Here is a 23,856-nt window from a genome sequence, read left to right as displayed (position 1 = left end):
CAGTATCAACCGAGCAATGGTTCAGTCTTTAGTTGCCATTTAGTCGCGACAGTGCATAAGTCGCACTGTACTTAAGTTAGGGAAAGACTGTATGCGGGGACTGTAAACGAACCAATAACACAGAATTGATGGCTTTGCTTGATGTACCTTATTGGGCTATGAAATGGTAATCATCCAAATGTTTATAGGCGTAAAATAATCCAAGAACATGAAAAAGTAAACATGCTTTGACAGTAAACAGTGCACATAACACTTGGAAAATTGTATGTTGTAAAAAGTACAACACGCGACTGCTCGTGTGATTGAGTAGGGCGCGACTACCGGAAGGTTAAAGAATTTTAATTAGAATTTATTGGCTTGTAAGACTTTTCTGCTATGGAGCTTGCCTACCATGAGCTTCAAGGAGTACTCCCATGGATACCTTTACGCAAGTAATACTGTGAATACATGAATCTGCTACACAAAATAGAAACTATTTAAAACCATAAATCGTATTCTACTCAATCATTCAATATCGTACGTTACTACATTTAATAAAGGTTCACTTGAGTCTTAGGGAGTGCTCCCACTGGTTACGTTTACTTACGCAATACTGTCGGTTAATGAATTTTATACACAAAATAATTTCTATTGTAAACCACAAATCGTATTGTTAATATCGTACGTCACTCCATCTAATACAGGTCCAATTGAGCTTTAAGGAGTGCTTCCACTGGATACGTTTACGTACGAAATATAGTGAATACATGAATTTACTACACAAAATAGAAACTATTGAAAACCACAAATAGTTTGTACTTACTCTTTTAATATATCGTACGTCACTCCATTTAGTACAAGCACAAACAGGAATAATACCTTTGATTTGCCGCAACCCACTTTTAAATGTACCTAATTGTATACTTCTTTTAATATTTGATGATAGTTTGCATTATTTTTTTAGAACTTATCTATACTATTGTTGCTTTGTACTTAAAATGTTGGTGGTCAAAAATTGAGTGAGGTTACATTCAAGGCACGTTTATCTAGTCAAGCCACAAACTATTGTTTCATTATCATGGATTCGTGTCAATAGAATTGACTGTTTTTTCATTCATAGTTTTATTCCCATTTCGATTTTGATGTACAGTATATAAATAATCAGGTAACCAGCTGAAGTATAACAGTCGTGAGGCCCATTGACGGAAGGCTTGGTAGAGCCTTCCCGTTGATGGGCCTTTCCACCAACAAAAAACATACAAATAATAAATATGTTATGTTTTAATCAGGTAATCCCTATTAAATTATATCATATTACATTATCACATTACATATTACATCATTATATGTTATATAATAATCACTGTTACATTATTCCAGGATCGAGAAATGGCTCGTAAAATTCACAGAGAGAACGACCTTCCATTTTTTGAATTGTTCGTGGACACACCACTGAATGTTTGCGAACAGCGCGATGTCAAAGGGCTGTACAAAAAGGCCAGGGAAGGATCTATCAAAGGTGAGTTAATAGTGTTATGAATTCATATCTATGATGAAATAGGGCTCATAAGAGTAATGTATCGTGTAATAAGGTTTGTCTATGACTTTGGAGGTCATAGTCTGGTAATTTCTCGGGCTCTTATAAACTTGATCAATTTATTCAAATCCAATTCATGACTTGTAATAATTATTTGAAAAAAATGCAATTTAGTAAACTCTAACTTCACTTATCGTACCTATTTTTAGTATTGCTGTTATTTATCAGACTGATTGTATCTTGCTAATACTTTTAATCATATTTTCAATATTCTTGATCTTGTCAATCAATTCTTTGCTTACTCACTCATCACGGAATTATATTGGAATTTGATCAGGTATGACATCTTAAATCATATTTGAAGGAGTGGCTTATAGATAAAATATATTAATAATTCAAGTTCCTAGTAGAACAAAGAATAGAATACTCTGTTAAATGTATTTTCAATTTATGAATAAAATTTATTTTAAATTTCCTGTATTCATTTGAGTAATTGATCTTATTTTCTATTAGGAAATACTCTTGTTTTTAGGTTTCACAGGGGTCGACCAGGCTTATGAGAAACCTGAAAACCCAGATCTAGTCGTGAAAACGGTTGATTCTACTGTTGACGAGAGCGTGCTCCATGTCATTCAGTTCCTAGAAGAGCAGGTTGGTGATGAATTTATATTATTTAAAATAATAATTATTAAACAATTTTTAACAAATAAATTAACTAGAACCCTCTGATATTATTTGCAAAAATTACATGTTGAATTTAAAATTATTGCGATCGTATTAATAAGTATGACTGATTAAGAAAATTTTTCAATGTTAACCTCTGTATATTCAAGGTTGATTCTTATTTATTTCTTCCTTGTAGTACGCTCCGTTACTTATCTTTAAGAATTGATTCAAACTTCTCAATTTGCAACAAATTTCAGCTGTGAGCGAAAATCGTCCATTCACTATGTATAAAAAATGGTACTGCTATTTTCAGCGCGTCTGGCCATCTTCCATCTCATTTCATTCATTCCCTTTTGGCGCCGCATTCTCCTGAAAAAACTGCGGCAGTTTGCTACCCGTGTGGTCTCACCCTAAGATTAACACATGATTTTAATTATTCTTAAGTTATAAAATGAAAACTCAACTAACTAAGTGATTGTTATCTTATGCTCGCAGTGGCGTATCCCTAAATGGGACATGATTTTTTTGGTCGAATCAGCCACAACAATTAGTTACTAATGTTATATTTACTTATTACTCTATATTATATAAACCAAAAAATAAAGAAAGTATTAGAGAATAACATAATGATAATAAATTATGAGCTAGATGCTAGATAGTAAGTGGTCTAGCGCGCAGGGACTAAGATAGCAGAAAACTACAGAGAGCACTACAAAGTTAGTTGATTTTCTTACTATTTATCATCTATTATTATGAAAAAATTCAATTTAGCTTATATTGCTCCAGTTAATAATAGTTTAAGTAGTTTCATGCATGTGGTTGAAAAGTGTGACTGCCCATAGTAGTACCCTTGGTCATACCCTTGACCAATGCTACAGCAGTTTTTTTACAGTAACCCCAAACTTATTCAGTTTTGATCAACGGGCGAAGTTTCCACCGTGGACAGGGGGACACATCCCTCCAATATATAGAAAAATGGTTCCATCTCCCCCAGAATGTTAGTCTGAGCATCATAGTAAAAATTATATTTATTTCTTGAAAAAATAGTGAATCCAATTAATGCTAAGCCTATGATATTGAAGTTAGTTCAAAAATTGCTTTGGAGCTAAATTTATAGTAGCATGCATCTAATAATGAGTAGGCCTATTCAGGGCTACCACAATTTTTTTAAACAATTGAATGACTGATAATATATTCAATTATTATTATTATTATTATTAGCCGTCAAGCTCCCAGATGGAAGACGCTGAGCAAAATTTGGTTCATTTTTTGTTTTTCTTGTTCTTTTTATCAATCCACCAGTTTTTCATTTTCAGTGAGAACTCCGCTTTCCTTGCTTCACTCCATTTTGTTCCCACTCTTGGCACAGTCATCTCTGGTTTAACTTCCCATTTTTCAACCTTTTCTCTGAAACTGTTCCTGTTGTATATTTCATCATTGTTAATGTTAGCAAGTATTAAGTCCTTCTTGACGTTTTTCATCCATGCACCTCCATTACTAAGGGTTGCTACATATGTTACTATTCTTTTTGTAAGTCTGTGATCTGGAAGCCTCATTATGTGACCATAAAATTTAAGGCGCCTTTTCCTGATGTCTGCTTCTATGTTAGAGTATTCTTCAACTTTGGCTGTTTTCTGTAGTCTATAACCATCTTCGGTCTTTCTTGGTCCAAGTATTTTTCTAATTATCTTCCTTTCTTCTTTTTTCAAATTTTCAGTATCTGTTTTTCTGCTAAGTGTTAGGGTCTCGCTGGCATACAACATTGTTGGCTTGATTACTGCGTTATAATGTTTGATTTTGGTATTGATAGACATACATCTCTTATTATAAATATATTGCACTAGCCCTAGGCCTTTACGAGCTTTCTGTATCCTTTCATTTTGTGCATGTTTTTCTGATATAATTTCCCCAAGATATTTAAAGTATGGTACCTTCTTAATTGTTCCATATTTTGTTTGTAATTTAGTAACTTCTATATTTGATGTTGTGAAAACAGTTTTTTCAAATGATATTTGTAAGCCTACTTGTTCAGCACATTCTTTTAAAATTTCTATTTGTTTTATTGCACTTTCCAATGAATCTGACATTATAGCAAGGTCGTCTGCAAAAGCTAAGTATGGAATTTGAAGATTATTTTTCTTGGTTCCCAGCGAGATTGGCTTCCAGTGGTTCACCTCCTTCAGTTTCTTTTCCCATTCTTCCATTACTCTATCAAGAACTATGTTGAAGAGCAGTGGTGATAATCCATCACCTTGCCTAACACCAGTCTTTATCTCAAAAGGCTTCGAAAGTTCTCCCATAAATTTTATTTTTGATGTTGTGTTTGTCAATGTTTGTTCTATGATTTTTCGAGTTTTCTGATCCAGGCCTTTCTCTTCAAGAATTTTAAATAGTGTTGGTCTGTGGATTGAATCGTAGGCTTTCTTAAAATCAACAAATACGTATATTGTGGCTTTACTTCGTAATTTTCTTATCTGTGATATTAATTTCAAGTTCAATATTTGTTCTGGACATGAACGATTTGGTCTAAATCCAGCTTGGAAATCTGAAATTTTGGGTTCTAGTTGTTTCTGGGTTCTTTCAAGAAGACAAGCTGATAATATTTTATAGGCGACAGCAAGAAGAGAAATACCCCTATAGTTATTCACATCGGTCTTATCTCCTTTTTTATGCAATGGGTGTATTAGAGCACATTTCCAATCTTCAGGGATTTCCTCTGTGATCCATACATTCTGGATAATTGAAACTAGCTCTTTTCTCGAATTATACCCTAGGTTTTTTAAAAATTCTGCTACAATCCCATCTTCTCCAGACGCCTTGTTATTTTTTAGTTTACCTATGTGTTTGATGATTTCTTCTTCTGTTGGTGGTAATGATTCATCCTGTTGTAGAGGTATGTGGTTGAAAATCGGGAGAATTTCTACAGGTTCTGGACAGTTTAGAAGATTTTCAAAATAATTAGCTAGTACTTCACAATTTTCTTCATTGCTAAGTGCAAGACTTCCATCTGGCTTCTTGAAGCAAACGTTTTGAGGAATGTAACCTTTAATTTGATTTGAAAACGTTATATTACGTAAAAACGTATATTCAATTATTATTGAACGAAAATCCTAAATAAATGCTGCAAATCACCCCGAAGATCTCTGCTACTGCAGTCATTGACAACAGGGCTAACAGCTAGATGGAAATTCGATGAGAACTACTATCCAGTAGTATCTATGGATAGTAGTTCTCATCGAATTTCCATCTAGCTGTTAGCCCTGTTGTCAATGTCTGCAGTAGCAGAGATCTTCGGGGTGATTTGCAGCATTTATTTAGGATTTTCGTTCAATAATAATTATATATTAATTAGCATTTGAATAAATGCATTCTCTATTTAATTCCATCTGTGATAATATATTCTACTCCATTCCTTCACATGTTATTCAATAAAAACATGGCCTTTTAAAGCTTAATTCGAAATAATAAGCGGCTCAAGGAACACAAAAAAAGAATAGAATATTAGTTTCAATTGGAAATTGCGTAAAATAGCGCCATATTGGAAATTAATTTTAAACATTTTCCGGGGGAGAGCCCCCATTGGTGGGGGGATTCTATACACCCTACGCCCCCCGGTGTCACTCTCAAAATTTAAGTGCTTTCTACGCCAATATGACTGTTATAATCCCACCCGAAATTTTTTTTCTGGGTACGCTACTGTGCCCGGTTTTACCAAGCTCGGTCAAGACAATTATTGGACATGATCAAGCCATGTACGATTCACAAGTGTGCACTGGAATTATTGATTATGAATATCGCCATAGAAATCGTATGTTCCAGTGCACTCATTGTAAACCGTACCTGACAGCTTAGTGGAACCAGGCACTAATCTAAGAAATTTCATTGAGAAAAAATAAGTTCATTTGAATTTTGAGAAAGATGTGTTATGACGTAGGAAATCATTCCCCGTTCGGTGCGAGAGACAGACTTGGTGCCGGAGCTGTTTGTAGCGGAGAACAGCCTGGCCGCTGCATTGGAGGAGGCTGACAACCTGAGTGAGCTGGAGATCACCCACCTCGACCTGCAGTGGCTGCAGGTGCTTGTTGAGGGGTGGGCCTATCCCCTCAAAGGGTTCATGAATGAGGACCAGTACCTACGCACTTTGCACTTCAACAGGTATCTACCTCATGATTCCCATCAATTATCTATTCATGTGATGTAATGGCATCATTTATTTATTTCATCGACAATCACAAATCATAATTATAATATAATTATGATAATAATATAATAATAATATAATATAAATCATGTAATGTAATTGAAAATGAATAGTAAAATTTCAAATATTGTTGTAATCATGTTACCATAGGCATCGAGCCTAGTAACAATTGATCAATAAAATCTAGCAATCTAATCTATTCATGAATTACATTTAATAGTGTGGAGTCAAAATAAATACAAAGTTTTAAAAAAAAAGTTACCAATTTGGATGATCCATAAGAAAGTATTGAGTTTAGATACAGAGCTGTATCTAGTCTTGATTTGAAGGTTTTAAATCTACAACTCAAGTTTTAAATAGGATAGTCTATTACTGAAAAATACATCAAGTTTTGAATCCCATAGACTAATATTAAAAAAATCGCCAACTATTCAAGATTCAATTGTATCTTACTCTAATTCAATGGTATCTCAAATTTCATTAGAATCCCAAATTGAATTATATTCGAGTTTTACCCAATTTTCTAATTCAAATCTTGTATTCAAATTCAATTTCGAATATTCTATTGTTACAGACTGACAACTGTGATTAACCAATCTGTAGATTCAATTAAATTTGAATTAATTTTTGATCTGACCTCATTTTAAAATTCAATCTTTTCATAAATGAATCAGATGTGATTCTATTGTTACAGCCTGAGAGCTGAAATCAGCCCAATCTTCAGATTTGATGAAGATTGTATTAATTTTTTATCTGACTTCAATTTGAAATTTAATCATCTTTTTTTATTGCGGATGATGCCTACATGAGAATTTTGCTTGTGCGTGGGTAAAGGGAAGTTCGAGGGTGAATTATGAGATGATCAAACGTCCATGCCAATTCGATGGGATTCGGCGGGATTCAAACCCACGACTAGGTAGCACTAGCAGACTGAACTCGTCTAACTGGCCGGCGAAGTCATAAAATAATTCAATTAGATCCTTTTGTATTCTTAAAATCTATAAGATCAACAATCTTTTGGTTCCACCATTATTCAATATTTCGGTCCCGGCTGAAGTATGACAGTTGTAAGGCCTATTGACAGCTCAAATGATATATCCCGGCGTAGTGGGACATCCTTCAAGGGATTCCTCATCAACAAAAGCCATACGAATTTATTATTTTATTGTACCTCATTCTCAAATTCAATTCCTTCATAGATGAATCTTAAATTTAATCCTTTTCCATAGATAAGGGTGGCCACTATCAACAGGACAAGTGTGTTGAACCACTACCTCCGTAAACAAGCCATAGTGCATTCGTGTGACGTCAGCACAGGTAGGCTCCTCCACCAATAAAAATACTAGCTGATATAGATCAGCTGAAATCAACGAATTTCTATTGGTGTAGGAGCCCTACCTGTGCTGACGTCACACGAATGCACTACGGCTTTATTTACGGAGGTAGTAGTTGAACATGTCTGTTCACACATTCTCGTTATACATATGTTGTGTCATCAGCGAAAGGCTTTGAACAATATTTTTTTTGAGGTCAGGTTTTTGTATCTTCGATTTTTGTTTTCTATTTTTTCTTTGCTGCTCTATTTGACTTTAAATTATTTTTGTATCATTAAAGTTTGAAATTTTCCAGTGGTTTATCCATTGTTATTGGTTGTTTATTTCATGTTAGAAGCTGTTGTCAAACTGCTGTTTTTTGTTCGAAGCCTGTCGCGTGAATGTCTTTTTCGTTCAAAGACTTGTCCGTTCACACATGATCGACTCACTTGGTCTGTCATAAGTGGCCACCCTTACAGTATGAAGGATGAGAACCACCAATCTTCTGATTCAATCCTGTTTTAGAATTCAATTTTTGAATGAATCCAATTGCGAATTTGATGGTATTGTACGTGGTTGCAGTCTGACAGAGGAGATTAACCAATCAGTGCCGATAGTGCTGGCCGTGAGCGGGGAGGACAAACAGCGGCTGGAGGGGGAGACAGCCATCACGCTGGCCTACAGAGGACAGCGCTATGCCATCATGCGCAATCTACAATTCTACAAGCACAGGAAGGAGGAGCGCATATGTCGACAGTTCGGCACCAGTCATCCCAACCATCCCTATATCAAGGTACACTCACATTCACTATCAATCAAAAAGTATACAATAGATTTATTAATTTCACAAGAAAAAATAATGAAATACTGTAATGCTACAAAAACCCAAGAGACCAGAGATGGGTGAATGTCCAGACACAAATGTGGGTGAGGGTGGCCAGGCGCCCAAGAGGCAATTTGGCCACCTCTCCCTCAGCGGAAGGACCTACAAAGAAGGCCAAGAGTGGAACTCACTAGGTCTCGAAGACAAATCAGTCATAAGAGACTGCCAAGCATATCACACTGGATTGCGAGAGACTAGAGGCAAGAAGAAGGGCTCTGTTTGGCTGCAAGCAACCAGGTGACGAATGGGATATTAGTATAGGGGAAAAAACGTGTGGATCTTGTAAAGGATACAGGTATTGGTTTGCCCAACTTGGGAACTTACAAGATCCAGACGTTTTTTCCCCATACTAATATCCCATTCGTCACCTGGTTGCTTGCAGTCAAACAGAGCCCTTCTTCTTGCCTCTAGTCTCTCGCAATCCAGTGTGATATGCTTGTCAGTCTCTTAAGACTGGTGGGTCCTTGGGAACACAATAAGCTCCGGTTGACGTGTGGGGCTCTTTGAACCTTTGGATCATTGAATCCGTCCCTTTAAAAATAGCATAACAATGCTACTGAAGTTAGAATGTGTTTTTGAATTTTAGTTAATGATATAATTTGAATTATGTTTCGAAAAATCATTGAAGTATCAATGAGTTATGTAGGACTATGGGTGAATCTTTCTGGATAATCCTTCCTTTTTGTGAGGATCTCTTCTCTTTTTTGGCTTTGTTCTGGATGGTGTAATATTACATTTTTTCTTGATTAAAATCGAATCTTCAATTCGAGATCTGTAAAACTTGATAGTAAATATCAGAGTAATCGATATGCGGACAACTTTTAACTGAGAATTTATCATAAATAATTGTGTTGCACATTCCATGCTATCACCGAAACAGAGTTAACAGATCATTATAAATAGCAGTATCAAGCCGTAAATGTGTGTTACAAATTTCATTGCATTGTATGAAAATACTGTTCAATAAAGCATTTTTTTCTTCTCTTTCTTCTTCTTCTTCTCATTATAAATAGCATAGAGGATAAATAAATTTAAAATAACAGTTTCGAAATAAAGTTTTATTGAGAACAAATGTAAAATGTAAATTCTAAACTTGTAATTTATAATTTTTTGGAATTTAATATCGATGACGTGTTCATAACGTCGTCACTGTTTTTGGCTTCATCTAGAATTCTATCTTTGTGAGTCCTTCTATAAAAAATGGTGGCTGGCTATGAAAGTGTTTTGTGCTCTCTGAATATGTTTCTGTTTAATTGAAATTTATAATGTTTTAATTTGAGATTTGAACAGTTTTATGGTGTTCTAATTTTGTATAATTTCATTTGTGTGTCTACAAGCCTATAGCCATTGTTTTTCAACTATATAAATGGATAAGTATTTTAGCTTGTAATGATGCTATATGTTTAAGTGTTGTAAGGTATTGTTTTGTGGATTTGTGTTGTATATTGCCAAAATTCTTATGAAAATTATAAGTTGATTTGCTCTGAAAACTGGATTTCCTATTTATTAGCAATAGATCCATTCATAATTTATCAAGAATTTACCATTTTGGAGCCGATAACTTTCTTTAGGTTAATAGGTGAAAAATACTATTCAACCTATTTAGGATAAATTGGTAGCACGGCAATGGTTAAGGTCTTTTTGCGTGAGTTCAAGAATATTATTATTTTGTATTTATTATTCCAATTTGTATGTCTATCTTGTTTTATTTATGGAGGATGGGATGCCAGTCTCGAAATATTATGATCTTTATAATGGTAAACATATGCAACGACTTGGAATTTGAAGATGAATAACTCATAGCTTGATTTCAAATGTTGTACTTTATTGTCCCTGATTTCAATTAGATTAATATTACACAATTAAATGAAACTCAAATAGAACGTAATTTTGTAATAGGGCGATATTCACTTCATCACGTTCTTAGTTTCAGAAAATTTTGACCAAGTTTCTTTTCTTCTTTCATTTTGTGTACTTATTCGATAAATACATGATTGAAAGTTGAATTTTATAATCTGGCATTGATTTTTATTATGACTATGTAACGGTAACCTAAGACAACTCGCTTGCACATTACGAACGAATTATTTAATGGTATTTTACTGCATCTTGTATTGAACGATTTCATTCTTATCTGAAAATTATTAATTTTTCATGTTAATAATAAAAGGATTAGTTTTAGTAGCTAGTGACTAGCCGGTTGGCTCCTTCCCCAAGCTCGAGCTTGCTATTTTGGAGAAGTAGTTCCTAATGTTTCATTATTACAGTGTATATGGGAGAGGAATAGCACAAGGTTACCTTATTTTCCTCTCCCTATCATTTTGATAATGTACTTATTGTATAAATGAATAGAATACTATTTTACAGTCTGTTGTTTTTTTAATGTTATGAGGAAAAATAAGTTAATTAAAATGAAATAAATCTTTGCTAATGTGTAGTGTTTGTTGATTTGTAGTTGATCAACGAAAGCGGTGATTGGCTGGTGGGTGGAGACATCGAAGCGCTGGAACGCATTCGGTGGAACGATGGCCTGGACATGTACCGACTGACTCCCAACGAGCTGCGTGCCCGGTTCGCCGAAATGGGCGCTGATGCAGTTTTCGCCTTCCAGCTCAGAAACCCCATCCACAACGGGCATGCTCTTCTCATGCAGGTCAGATTTGTATAAATACTACAATTGAATTGATATTTATTATTATTTTAATTTATTATACAATATGCGCATGCTCTTCTCATGTGGGTCAGATTTGTAAAAATACTTCAATTGAATTAATATTTATTATTTTGAAGACGGTACTATTTCAGCTCTCAACGTTCAATGCTTTTGGCATGATTCCTTTAAATGAGGAATATATTGATAGAAAATTCTTACCGCCATTGCCACCTCTAATAAATGCTTTGTCCAAGAAATTGACAACTCTGTAAAGTGCTATAAAAATGGCATTTTTTAGAGGTGGCTGTCCTACCGCACTGTAGGAAAGACTCAACATGAGTATTCACTAAAAAGAACTGCGTGGAATATCGGCTTGAACAAACAATGACATTTGGAACATAAACGCTCTCCATACCAAGGGATATCTTCTTATGATATTTTTTCTCCATGATATAATATTATAGTATATTACATTATATAATATAATATTACTATACAAATTTTCAAAGATTATTCATTATTTATGTGAATTTCCATGATAGGACACACATTTCTTCTACATCATATTTATTTTATGTGCATTTTTTATAATAGGACAAAACTTTTACATCTTATTTATATTTTATATGGGTTTTTCAAATACCACATTCATGATATAGTATTATCATAGAGAAAAAATAGCATAAGAATAATGGTATAGGTCATTTATGTTCCAAATTTCACTGTTAACTCAAGTGGATAGTCATTGTAGTTCTTCGTGAAGCTATTTGACGCTGGTAGTCTCTCATAATGTGCCGTTTTTACACTCTCACCCGGCTAAAACAGTAAAAATAGTCAGTAGTCGACAGTAATCGGCTTGACTTGATAAAAAATCGGCTTGAAATTTGGAACATGAACGACCTATACCGTGGGCTATTTTCTTATGCTATCTTTTCTCTATGGTTTTATACAACTTCATAATAAATATAAGTTGAATAAGTGAGAAATAAAGTGGTTTTTTGATAAAAAAGAACGAAGTTTCTATTTCGAGAGTTGACATTATAATGTCTTCACTCGTTTATTTTGAAAAACAAAAACAAACTCTTATCAGGTGATAGTAAAGACGTACAGATAAGGAGAGTGTAGCTCGCCTAACTACTCCCCCCCAGTCTTCACTATCCTTGAAATTTTCAAAATAAATATAATTGAAATTTATGTGAACAAAAAAAAATAAACATTGAAGAGTAAATATCTAGTGAGAATCTTCATTGAATATCTTCTGAGCGCTTCTTGACCCTCTTGATCTCATGTATGTGTACGACCTCGAATTGTGGTGACATATCATTGGCTTTCTTCAATTTCAATCGGCCCCTTGTTAAGAGGGCTCGAACTATGTATGGACCTATGAATCGGCGATCCGATTTCCTTCGCTTGTAATGATTCTTCTTGAACACCGTATCGCCTACTCGGATTTTTCCTTGAATTTCCTCTGCTTTTGCATTATGACGTGCGACTCGATTTTCCTTATTTTCACATATCTTCTTCCTGGTTGGTTCGTGTGTTTTCTGTTGTACCATTAGTTCCAGAGGTGTAAGGCCGGTTGAAGAATGAATGCTATTATTATAGGCAAATATAGCTCTGGCCATTCCTTCCTCCCCGACTATGGATTTATCAGCATCCAAAAGATGTAGGTGTTCCGTTAACGTGCTGTGTAATCTTTCGATCATTCCATGTGATCTGGAATGGCCTGTTGTCGTGTAATGACTTTCAACTCCGTATTCTTGAAGCATAGCTTTCATTTGGTTATTACAGAATTCTTTTCCTCTATCCATAATTAATTCCTGCGGGCATTGATACAATCCGAACAGTCTTATTAAATTCACAATTAAACAATTTGCCGTCTTGTTCTCCAGCGGCCAAGTCGTGGCTAATTTAGTAAAACGGTCGATTGAAGTGAGATATTTTTGCTTGTTGTAGTGAAACACATCAACTTCGATTGTATGATGGGGCCTATCTGGAGTAGGCGTCAACTGTAATTGTGTCTTATATGGCGATCTGTCGTACTTGACTCGTTCTCATATTGCACATCCACTTATCACTTCTGTTACTGTTTTAATCATATTCAGCCAATAATATTGACGACTAAGGTGTTGAACGGTTTATTTGACCCCGCGATGATTGGTTCTACCCGTATGATACTGTTTGGTGATATCACTCTGCCTTGCTTTATCTTCCACAGTCTCTACCTGTTATTATTAATAAATATAATTTCAGTGCGGCTGTCGTGGCGTGGATCAGGGGGGGAGGGCTTAACTAGGCGGTTTTACTCTATGTTCTTTAGAGGTGTGAGTGTAAGTGTGATTGTGTGGGTGTGTGTGTGTGTGTGTGTGTGTGAATGTTTTGTGTGAGTGAGATTTATTCACTATTAAGATTTCTTGCTTTTAGTTTTCTCTTTTTTTTTCCTCTTAATTTATTCAATTTGTAGCAAATTGATTTAGTAGTTTCCTTATAATTTTTAATTGTCATTTAATTATCATTTAATTTCAAATTGTAATGTATATTATTATTTCTATGTTACTCATCTTCGTGGGTTAAATGGAAGAGGGGGCTTCTATTGCCTCAATTTCGCCCACATCACTTTTATTGTAAAGTGTAAATAAAAGTCATTTATCTATCTATCTATCTACCTTTTCAGAACATATGGATAATTTGATCTCTTCATCCATGTAATGATCCTTAATTTTTGTCGAAAATAATAATTGTTTCTCGGAATAAACATAGTAGATCTTTCCTGTGTTCGTTATCTGTCTAATAATATTCATGAAATCACGATCTGTAGTTTCGGATGGGATGATTACTGTCGTCGTTCTAATTGGGCCATACCTATGAAGTTTGGTTTCAATTACTCCATATGGTTTTTCAAGTAGAATTATTTGGTTTCTTTCATTATTGATTATATCATCCAATATATCCATCTCATTTGGCTCTTGTCGTGCATTTCCATCAAGTAATTCTACATCAAATGATGCTGGGCTCCATTCTTCATCATTAACTGGGTTATCTCTCAAATATCGTCGATTACGTTTTCTTCTTCGGAGTCAACTGATAAGGGGTTGATATTCCTAGATAGACAGTCTCCAACCACGTTATCAGTTCCCTTGATATGTTTTATTTTAAAATAGTATTCTGCCAATTTTTCCTTCTACTCCGTGATTCTAGCGGAGGTTTCTTTTAGTTTGTCTACCCAAAGTAGCGGAATATGATCTGTTTGTAGTTCAAATTCATTTCCATATAAGTAAGGACGGAAGTTTTCTACACACCATACGATTCCCAATAATTCTCTTTCTATGGTGCTGTATCGTAGTTCGGCTGGAGTTAATTTCCTACTTGCAAATGCAACAGGTCGGTCTCCTTGTGCTAAAACACCTCCAATAGCTTCCGAGCTTGCGTCAGTTGTCAAGAGAAACTGTTTATGCAAATCTGGAAAATTTAGTATTGGAACTGTACAGATCGCTTCTTTACACTTCGCTACAGCTTCAACTACGTCACTTGAAATATTAAATGTTATTCCTTTTTTAAGTAGCTTAGTGAGAGGTTCAGTCATGTGAGCAAAATTATTTATAAACTTCCTGTAATAGCCTAGCATCCCTAAAAATGTTCTCACTTCTTTCACATTTTTTGGTACAGCTATTTCTCTGATTGCACTCACTTTCCTGTCATCTGGTCTCACACCACTGCTCGATATAATATGCCCCATGAATCTCACTTCTAGCTGACACAATGTAGATTTTTCTCGCGAAACCTTTAGTCCGAATTCTCTAACCCTTTTAAATAACAATTTCAGATGTTTTTCGTGTTCACTGGTATTCTTACTAAAAACAATAATATCGTCCATATAAACTTGTATCGCGTCTTCATCTAATCCTTCTAGAAATTCATCCATAAGCCGCTGAAAAGTTGCAGGGGCATTCTTCAATCTGAACGGCATATGTGTGAATTCGTAGTGTCCTCTTTCGTAGCTGAATGCAGTTTTCTCCATATCTCGTGGATTCATCTTTATCTGGTGATAACCAGTGTAATATTACATTTTTTCTCGATTGGAATCGAATCTTCAATTCGAGATCTATAAAACTTTATAGTAAATATCAGAGTAATCGATATACAGACAACTTTTTGACTGAGAATTTATCGTAAATGATTGTGTTGCATGTTCCATGGTGTCACCGAGGCTGAGTTGACAGAATTGACAGATAAATGGATTATTTAAATAGAGATGATATATAAATTTAAAATAACAGTTTCGAAATAAAGTTTTATGGAGAACAAATGTAAAATGTGAATTCTAAACTTGTAATTTATAATTTTTTGGTGACGTGTCCGTGAAGTCGTCACTGGTTTGAGGTGTCTTTTGCTTTTTGCGAGGAGGCTTCCTTCTTCTCTAAAAATGATGGCTGGCTGTGTGTGTTCTAATTTTGTTCTTTCTGAATATTTTTCTGTTTAAGTGAATTTTTAATGTTTTAAATTGAGTTTTGAACAGTTTATAGTGTTCTATTTTTGTCTATAATTATTTCTTGTGTTTACAAGCCTACAGCCATTGTTTTTTCAACTACATAAGTGGATAAGTATTTAGCTCGTAATGATTTTAGATGCTTAAGTGTGTAAGGTATTGTTCTTTGTGTATTTGTGTAGTATATTGCCAAAATTCTTCTGAAGATTATTAGTTGGTTTGCTCTGAAAACTGGATTTCTCATTCATAGGCGATAGATCCATTCATAGTTTATCAAGAATCTATTACGTTGGAGCCGATAACTTTCCTTAGGTTAATAGGTGAAAAATTGCTATCCAACCGATTTAGGAGAAATTGGTAGCACGGCAAATGTTACCCCTGTGGTGGGACCGAATTACAAAATAAATATGTCCCAAATGGTACACCATGAAATCCCTGGTTATAGAAATTATGTGTAGGCTGATGTCTTGATAGGTTATGAATGAGATGCTGCTGAGTGGGAAATCGGTTCAAGAGAGATCAAGTCCTAATGAATATATTATCTGTGCAGACTAGCAAAATGGCATACAATATGAAAAATATTAAAAATGATGATGAGTTAATAGCTGCCTTAACACAACTGTTTGATAAGCAAAATGCTAAGTTAGACCAAATGTTTAAAAATCAAAATGCTAAGATTGATAATTTGAAACAAAATCAAAGTGCTAGGTTTGATGAGATGAAGCAAGAATTTGCTAGCATTAGATTAGAGCAGGTTAGTATAAACCTTCTATTAAAAGATACACATGAAACATTGAAAGATAATCATGAAGATGAAAGCAAATTGAAGCAGGATAATAGTAGTGTTGAGATACAAGATCAATTAGTTCAAGTTTCAGATAATGTAGGCCTAGTTAATGTTATTGAAAAAGTAAATCCTAGTGAGATAGTAGAATTGAGTAATGTAGTAGGTAGGGAGTTGTCTTTATTGAAAGTCAACAGTAAAGAAAGTAGTATTGCCAAATTGATAGTTAGGAAAACAGTAAGTAAAGTGAATGTTTACATGAGACAGGTTTCTGTAGAGGTTAGGAACAATGTAAACAAAATGAATCTTGCTTTGAATCAAGTTGATGAATTCAACTTTCAACTGAAAATTGAAAAGGTGTATGCAAAGCATTATCTAGTGAACATGACTGACTTTTGTGAGCAAAATGGCTTTGTTGAAACAAATGAACCCATGAATAAAATCATGTTCTTGAAGAAAACAAAGCACAAAGTCTCCATTGATGTGTTAGTATTCAAAGGTTGTTTCAAGTTGCTTACTTACAAGATGATGACTGTGAATCACATGATGAAAGGGTATTCCCCAGCACACAATGATTAGGAATCCTGTGTCATGCCGGGATTCAGAATAGCAATGACCGTAAATACTACGTATGGTAAGAGTCCATAATTGTATCTTTTTTCTTTCCTGTAGCCTATTTTTCTTGGCCCTTAATCTTTTCAAATTTCGATTCTTTCCTGTCTTTGTGTAATGTTCAGTAAAATTCTTCTATGATGCATAGCCTATCTTAACCAATCTTGTCCATAGTCATTTAAATTTGTATTTTTCCGAAATAATTTTGGAAGTTAAAATAGTAGCTTATTTTCCTAATCTTTAAATTGTTGATAAAACTTAACTTTTCTAAAATCTATCTATTGTAGTATAATTGTGTGCTTGCGATATATTTTTTCATCATGTATCACTTATGTGGAGTGTATCAATTTTGTGTATATTGTTTTAGGAACTTTATTACCCATTTTTTCTTTTTCTCTTGTTTGTATTTTTTTTTAGGGAACTTATTTACCCATTATCCATCTTGATCGTCTTTGTATTGTAATCTTGAAATGTTTGTACTTATTATACAGTTTTCAAATTCTGAAATTATTTAAAAAATAAATGGTTCAATTTAGAACATGCTGAAATTTAATCTTATGTATAAATTCTTTTGTTATAATAATAAAACTTCAAAATTTGAAAGTATTAATGAATTGTGTAGCCATATATATTAGATGTATTAATGAAAGTTAACTTGAATAATAATGTTTTCATTAAATAAAAACGTCTTGTCATATTATTAATTGAAATGAGTTAAAGGTTAAAATTTCACTAAAGTTTTTGTAATTGATGTCTTTTTCTAAATTTAAAAAAAAAAAAACTGTTTTTTCTATAAATTTTGATATGATTGATTATCACTTGAAATGGATGCTGGAGTGTATGTAGAATTTTTAGTGGTGTTTGTTGATTAGAATTTTGCTGGTATGTGATTGTTTTTTAAGATGGAAACCCATTATTGCCTAAAGAAGGAATAACAGAGGTTATGACTTAGAGAGGCAGTAATGAGATAATATTTTTTTGTGTTCATTAATAATGTTGATTGCCATAGATGCAGATGATTACTTATGAATATTGATTGCCTTTGAAGCAAAATATTATTGATGTTTTGAATGATTTCTTGTTTAATGATTGATAGTAAAGTTTTGTCATGAAATGTAGTTTGTGTTTAGAACATTGAAAAGTCGAAATAAACTATAGTATCCAACAAACGATGATTAATAATATTGAATAATTTGCTTTTTATAAAATATTTGAACAGTGAATAAATGAAAATGAAATTATTTTTTCTATTGAAATTTTGTAATTGATGTCTCCAAATTTCACAATATATGTATTGCTGACTGTATATTAAGATGTTACCAAATTTCATTTTATATTGATTATATACTTAAAAATAATTTTCATGTGTATTAGATTGTATTGATAGCCTAATCAAAATTTTCCTTTTAGTTTATAAGCATTTTAAGATAACAGGTACAGCATGGACATTAACATTGAAATAATTATCACGTGAATCTCGAAATCGGCAACAAGTGAACGCCATGAAGAGTGTCAACGCCAATATCTACACCAATAACTACACCAATAACTACACCAATAACTACACCAATAACTACACCAATAACTACACCAATATCTACACAAATAACTACGCCAATATCTACGCTGATGCTTATGCCAATGTCAACGCCAATAACTACACCGATGTCTACGCCAGCGCCTGCGCCGATGCCAATGCCTGCGCCAATGTTGATGCCAATGCCTACGACAATGCCAACGCCAATGCCAACACCAAAGCATACGCCAATGACAATGCCAACACCGATTGCTGACCATGTAACTCAAACTTCAACACTACCACATTACCTGGAGGTAATTGCCATCCATGTTCACGTTCACAACTTTGAATTCAGAATAACAGTCACAGTATCATGAAAGAATTGATTCAAAAATCCTCTCCTAAATTATTCCTGTATGCAGAACTCTAAACCTTGAAAGCTGAAAATATCAAAAAACCAAACCTTACCTAAATTAATCCTCACCTAAGTTAATCCTGTATGCAGCGTCTATCTCTTTTCCAAAAAACGAATTACATTGTCATTTCAAGCCTGAAATGTACATTGTATAATTACAAATATGATACAAAATTTACGTGACTCTGTATCGAGTTTGGTATGCAGCCGTCTACTACAAGCATGAGGCAATGCTAACTGAGATGTCACCTGTATCGAGTTTGATATGCATCAGTCGACTACAAGTATCAGCCCAACACTACCTGCATCCAGATCAGCCAAACACTACGAGTATTCAGATCAGCCCAACACTAACGTCATCACACTGGAGTCACACTAAACTGAAAATCATACTGAGTGCCTTAACGGACTGTTTTCCAAAATTTGCATCGATAAAATCAACCGTGTCAATAGTGAAAAAAATGAACATTTTTTGATTTATTGAAATTTTATGTGAAAATTAAATGTAACAATTCATCAATTCATTTAAAAAAAAATAATAATAATATTCTTTTTATTCAACATACTAAATTTTTTTTATGCAATAAAAATTGAATTTTCTATCTATTAAATTTATGTGCAATTTCAAAAACTATTCTTTATATATTAAACTTTCTGTTGAGATATTTTCCTTTAAATTATAAAGCTAAATCAAAAGTAATTTTGATATTCTATACTTTGAAATATTGTTTGGAAACATATAACAAATGCTATTGATGAATTTTTATAATAATTTTCAATATTATAGGACAACATGTAATGTTTTTATAGAAAAAATTGTTACTGTTCTCGAATTTACAATTCAACAATTTCCATTTGGGTCAATGTAATTTTTTTCTTTAAATTTTCAAACAGTAAAATTTTTTATGTCAAGAGGGGGGTATTTGTAATATTACATTTTTTCTCGATTGGAATCGAATCTTCAATTCGAGATCTATAAAACTTTATCGTAAATATCAGAGTAATCGATATACAGACAACTTTTTGACTGAGAATTTATCGTAAATGATTGTGTTGCATGTTCCATGGTGTCACCGAGGCTGAGTTGACAGAATTGACAGATAAATGGATTATTTAAATAGAGATGATATATAAATTTAAAATAACAGTTTCGAAATAAAGTTTTATGGAGAACAAATGTAAAATGTGAATTCTAAACTTGTAATTTATAATTTTTTGGTGACGTGTCCGTAAAGTCGTCACTGGTTTGAGGTGTCTTTTGCTTTTTGCAAGGAGGCTTCCTTCTTCTCTAAAAATGATGGCTGGCTGTGTGTGTTCTAATTTTGTGCTCTCTGAATATTTTCTGTTTAAGTGAATTTTTAATGTTTTAAATTGAGTTTTGAACAGTTTATAGTGTTCTATTTTTGTCTATAATTATTTCTTGTGTTTACAAGCCTATAGCCATTGTTTTTTCAACTACATAAGTGGATAAGTATTTAGCTCGTAATGATTTTAGATGCTTAAGTGTGTAAGGTATTGTTCTTTGTGTATTTGTGTAGTATATTGCCAAAATTCTTCTGAAGATTATAAGTTGGTTTGCTCTGAAAACTGGATTTCTCATTCATAGGCGATAGATCCATTCATAGTTTATCAAGAATCTATTACGTTGAAGCCGATAACTTTCCTTAGGTTAATAGGTGAAAAATTGCTATCCAACCGATTTAGGAAAAATTGGTAGCACGGCACCAGCTTTCAAATCAAATTTGCTGAACACTGTAGCTCCAGTCATTCTGTCTAACATATCCTCTAATCTGGGTAGCGGATATCTCTAATGTTGTCCTTTTGTTTAGTTCGCGGTAGTCCACTACAACTCTGAATTTCGGTTCTTTTCCAGGTTCACCTTTCTGGGAACTACCCACAATGGACTGCAGAACGGTGACACCGAATTTTGTATTATTCCTTGACTCTTCATTTCATCAATGTGTTCTCTTATAATTTTCTCCTTTGCGTGAGGATATCTCCGTGGTTTAACATACATAGGTACTGGAGAATACAACTCTATGGAATGCTGTACTCTTCCCGTTGTGGTCAAAGGTTTGCCCTCTTTATAAAATGTGTCTTTGAACTCTTGCATTACACGTCTCGCAATATCTTCACCTTCTTCCCGTATCACACATCCTATTAGAGAATGATCTTTTTCGGCCAATAACTGCTCTGTTTTGTAATTTTTCTTTCCTAATTTAATTTCCCAATGTCCATTGTTATATGAGGGTGAACTCTGTAGATCTCTCATCAGATCACAGCCAATTATTACATCATATTTACCGTTCTCAAAATTAGCAACATGTACTAGGATGGATTTCTTAATTCCTGTCAGTTTGAATAAATCCAACACAATCTCACCACTTAGAGATTGTCTCGTCTCCTGTTAAAGTTTTCATCTTACATGCACAGTTTTTTATCACTAGATCACTATAAATTCTATATGCTGCTTTTATGGACACTAACGTGCTATCCGATCCCGTGTTTATCAACGAGAGCGGTGATTGGCTGGTGGGTGGAGACATCGAAGCGCTGGAACGCATTCGGTGGAACGATGGCCTGGACATGTACCGACTGACTCCCAACGAGCTGCGTGCCCGGTTCGCCGAAATGGGCGCTGATGCAGTTTTCGCCTTCCAGCTCAGAAACCCCATCCACAACGGGCATGCTCTTCTCATGCAGGTCAGATTTGGAAAAATACTGCAATTGAATTCATATTTACAAAGTCTATTACCAGCTTAGCAGAACCATCCTGGGAAAACGAGAAATAAGCCAGGGAACTAAAATAAAAATATACGAGTCAGATATACGAGTATCCAAGCCAGTTCTACTCTATGGAACAGAATGCCTCACAATGATAGAAAAGCACAAGAGTAGAATTACCTCCTCAGAAATGAGATAACTAAGGAGGGTGGTTGGAAAAACCAAAAGAGAAAGAGTGAGAAATAGTGTGATCAGAGAAACCTTAAAACAGGAGGAACTGATTACAACTGTTCAACGAAAACCCTTAGGATGGTATCACCATGTAGCTCGGATGAGTGATGAACGAAAGGCAAGGCTGGTTATGGAGGCAAGACCAGAAGGAAGACGAGGCAGGGGACGACCACCACTGCAATGGAATCAGTATGTAGAGAGTATAGCTGCTGGGAGAGGAAAGACAATGAATGAAGTAAGGAGAATGGCACAAGATCGTATAAAGTTAAGAGAATGGTTGAAGGTACCCGACGCTTAACGGCAAAAGAGTAGGAAAAAGGAGAAGAAGAAGAATTAATATTTATTATTATTATTTTTATTTATTATTTTGAAGACAGTATTATTTCAAGTCTCAACGTTCAATGCTATTAGCATGATTCTTTTAAATGAAGAATATATTGATAGAAAATTCTTACCGTCATAGCCACCTAATAGATGCTTTGCAAAGCTATTAGCTAAAGCTAATAAATTAATACTTTGCCCAAGAAATTGACAACTCTGTAAAATGCTATAAAAAATAGCATTTGTTAGAGGTGGCTGTGCTACCGCACACGCTCTATACCAAGGGATATCTTCTTATGCTATCTTTTCTCCATGGTTTGATATAATATAATATAATATTATATTACATTATATAAAATTATAATATTACTATACACATTTTTATTATTATTCATTATTTATGTGAATTTTCATGATAGGATACACATTTCTTCTACATCATACTAATTTTATGTGCATTTTTTATAATAGGACACAACTTTTACACCTTATTTATATTATATATGGGGTTTTCAAATACCACATTCATGATATAGTATTATCATAGAGAAAAATAGCATAAGAATAATGGTATAGGTCATTTATGTTCCAAATTTCACTGTTAACTCAAGTGGATAGTCATTGTAGTTCTTCGTGAAGCTATTTGACGCTGGTAGTCTCTCATAATGTGCCGTTTTTACATTCTCACCCGGCTAAAACAGTAAAAATAGTCAGTAGTCGACAGTAATCGGCTTGAATTGATAAAAAATCGGCTTGAAATTTGGAACATGAACGACCTATACCGTGGGCTATCTTCTTATGCTATCTTTTCTTTATGGTTTTATGCAACTTCAAAATGAGAATTTATAATTTATGTAAATATTAATGATAGCACACTAGTTTCTATTACATTACTCTTCTTCTTCTATATCTATATATAAATGAATGTCTGTTTGTGTGTTTGTTTGTTTGTTTGTTTGTTCCCCATAGTCTTCAAAACTACTCTATAGAACATCATGAAACTTTGGGAATATGTTGTGTGAATATTGGGGATGGTTTCTGACCAGAAATTTTAGTAGGGGGGCTAATAATTATTATTTATTAATCCATTTTACAGACCTATGCTTTCAAAATGTCGGCCAAGCGGCTACCGATGAACGGAAAGATGATTATGATTCAAGATCATGTTGTGATAATATGATTTAGCATCTAAAGTTAGCAGCTGCAATAAACAGGTCACCCTGTCATAAATTGTGTACTGGTATTGAAACGGTAGTTTGGAGTTGAAGTGTAGTTGATTGGAACCAGCTGTAGATAATGTTTCCTTAGAAGACCTATACAAATATTTATCACTCCCCTATCATTGAAAAACTGGAAAATGTTGGAAAACATGATTCACCTCATGAAATAGAGTTGTTCATATTGCATTCATTAATTACTGAAGAATAATAGAATAATTTACAATTTTTTTTGAATTTAGCTTAGCTTATATTCATTCTAAAATGGAAGATGGAAAGAATATGGAATTCTTTGTGATTCATCGTGTGACATGA

General features: G+C 33.9%; 1 protein-coding gene across 1 annotated transcript in view; it reads left to right on the top strand.

The window, feature by feature from the left end:
• LOC111053152 (bifunctional 3'-phosphoadenosine 5'-phosphosulfate synthase) overlaps positions 1–23,856 on the top strand; it is a 65,406-nt gene that overhangs the window by 34,771 nt on the left and 6,779 nt on the right. Inside the window, exons 5-9 of the mRNA XM_039438210.1 lie at positions 1,360–1,498; positions 2,049–2,167; positions 6,117–6,337; positions 8,279–8,489; positions 11,035–11,232. Of these exons, the coding sequence (XP_039294144.1) occupies positions 1,360–1,498; positions 2,049–2,167; positions 6,117–6,337; positions 8,279–8,489; positions 11,035–11,232 (888 nt within the window). The remainder of the gene's footprint in view (positions 1–1,359; positions 1,499–2,048; positions 2,168–6,116; positions 6,338–8,278; positions 8,490–11,034; positions 11,233–23,856) is intronic.

Source organism: Nilaparvata lugens, chromosome 11 (assembly GCF_014356525.2).
Source record: "Nilaparvata lugens isolate BPH chromosome 11, ASM1435652v1, whole genome shotgun sequence".
Taxonomy (NCBI): Eukaryota; Metazoa; Arthropoda; class Insecta; order Hemiptera; family Delphacidae; genus Nilaparvata; species Nilaparvata lugens.
Note: the sequence above shows the minus strand (reverse complement) of the source record. Positions and strands in the feature narration are given on the sequence as shown.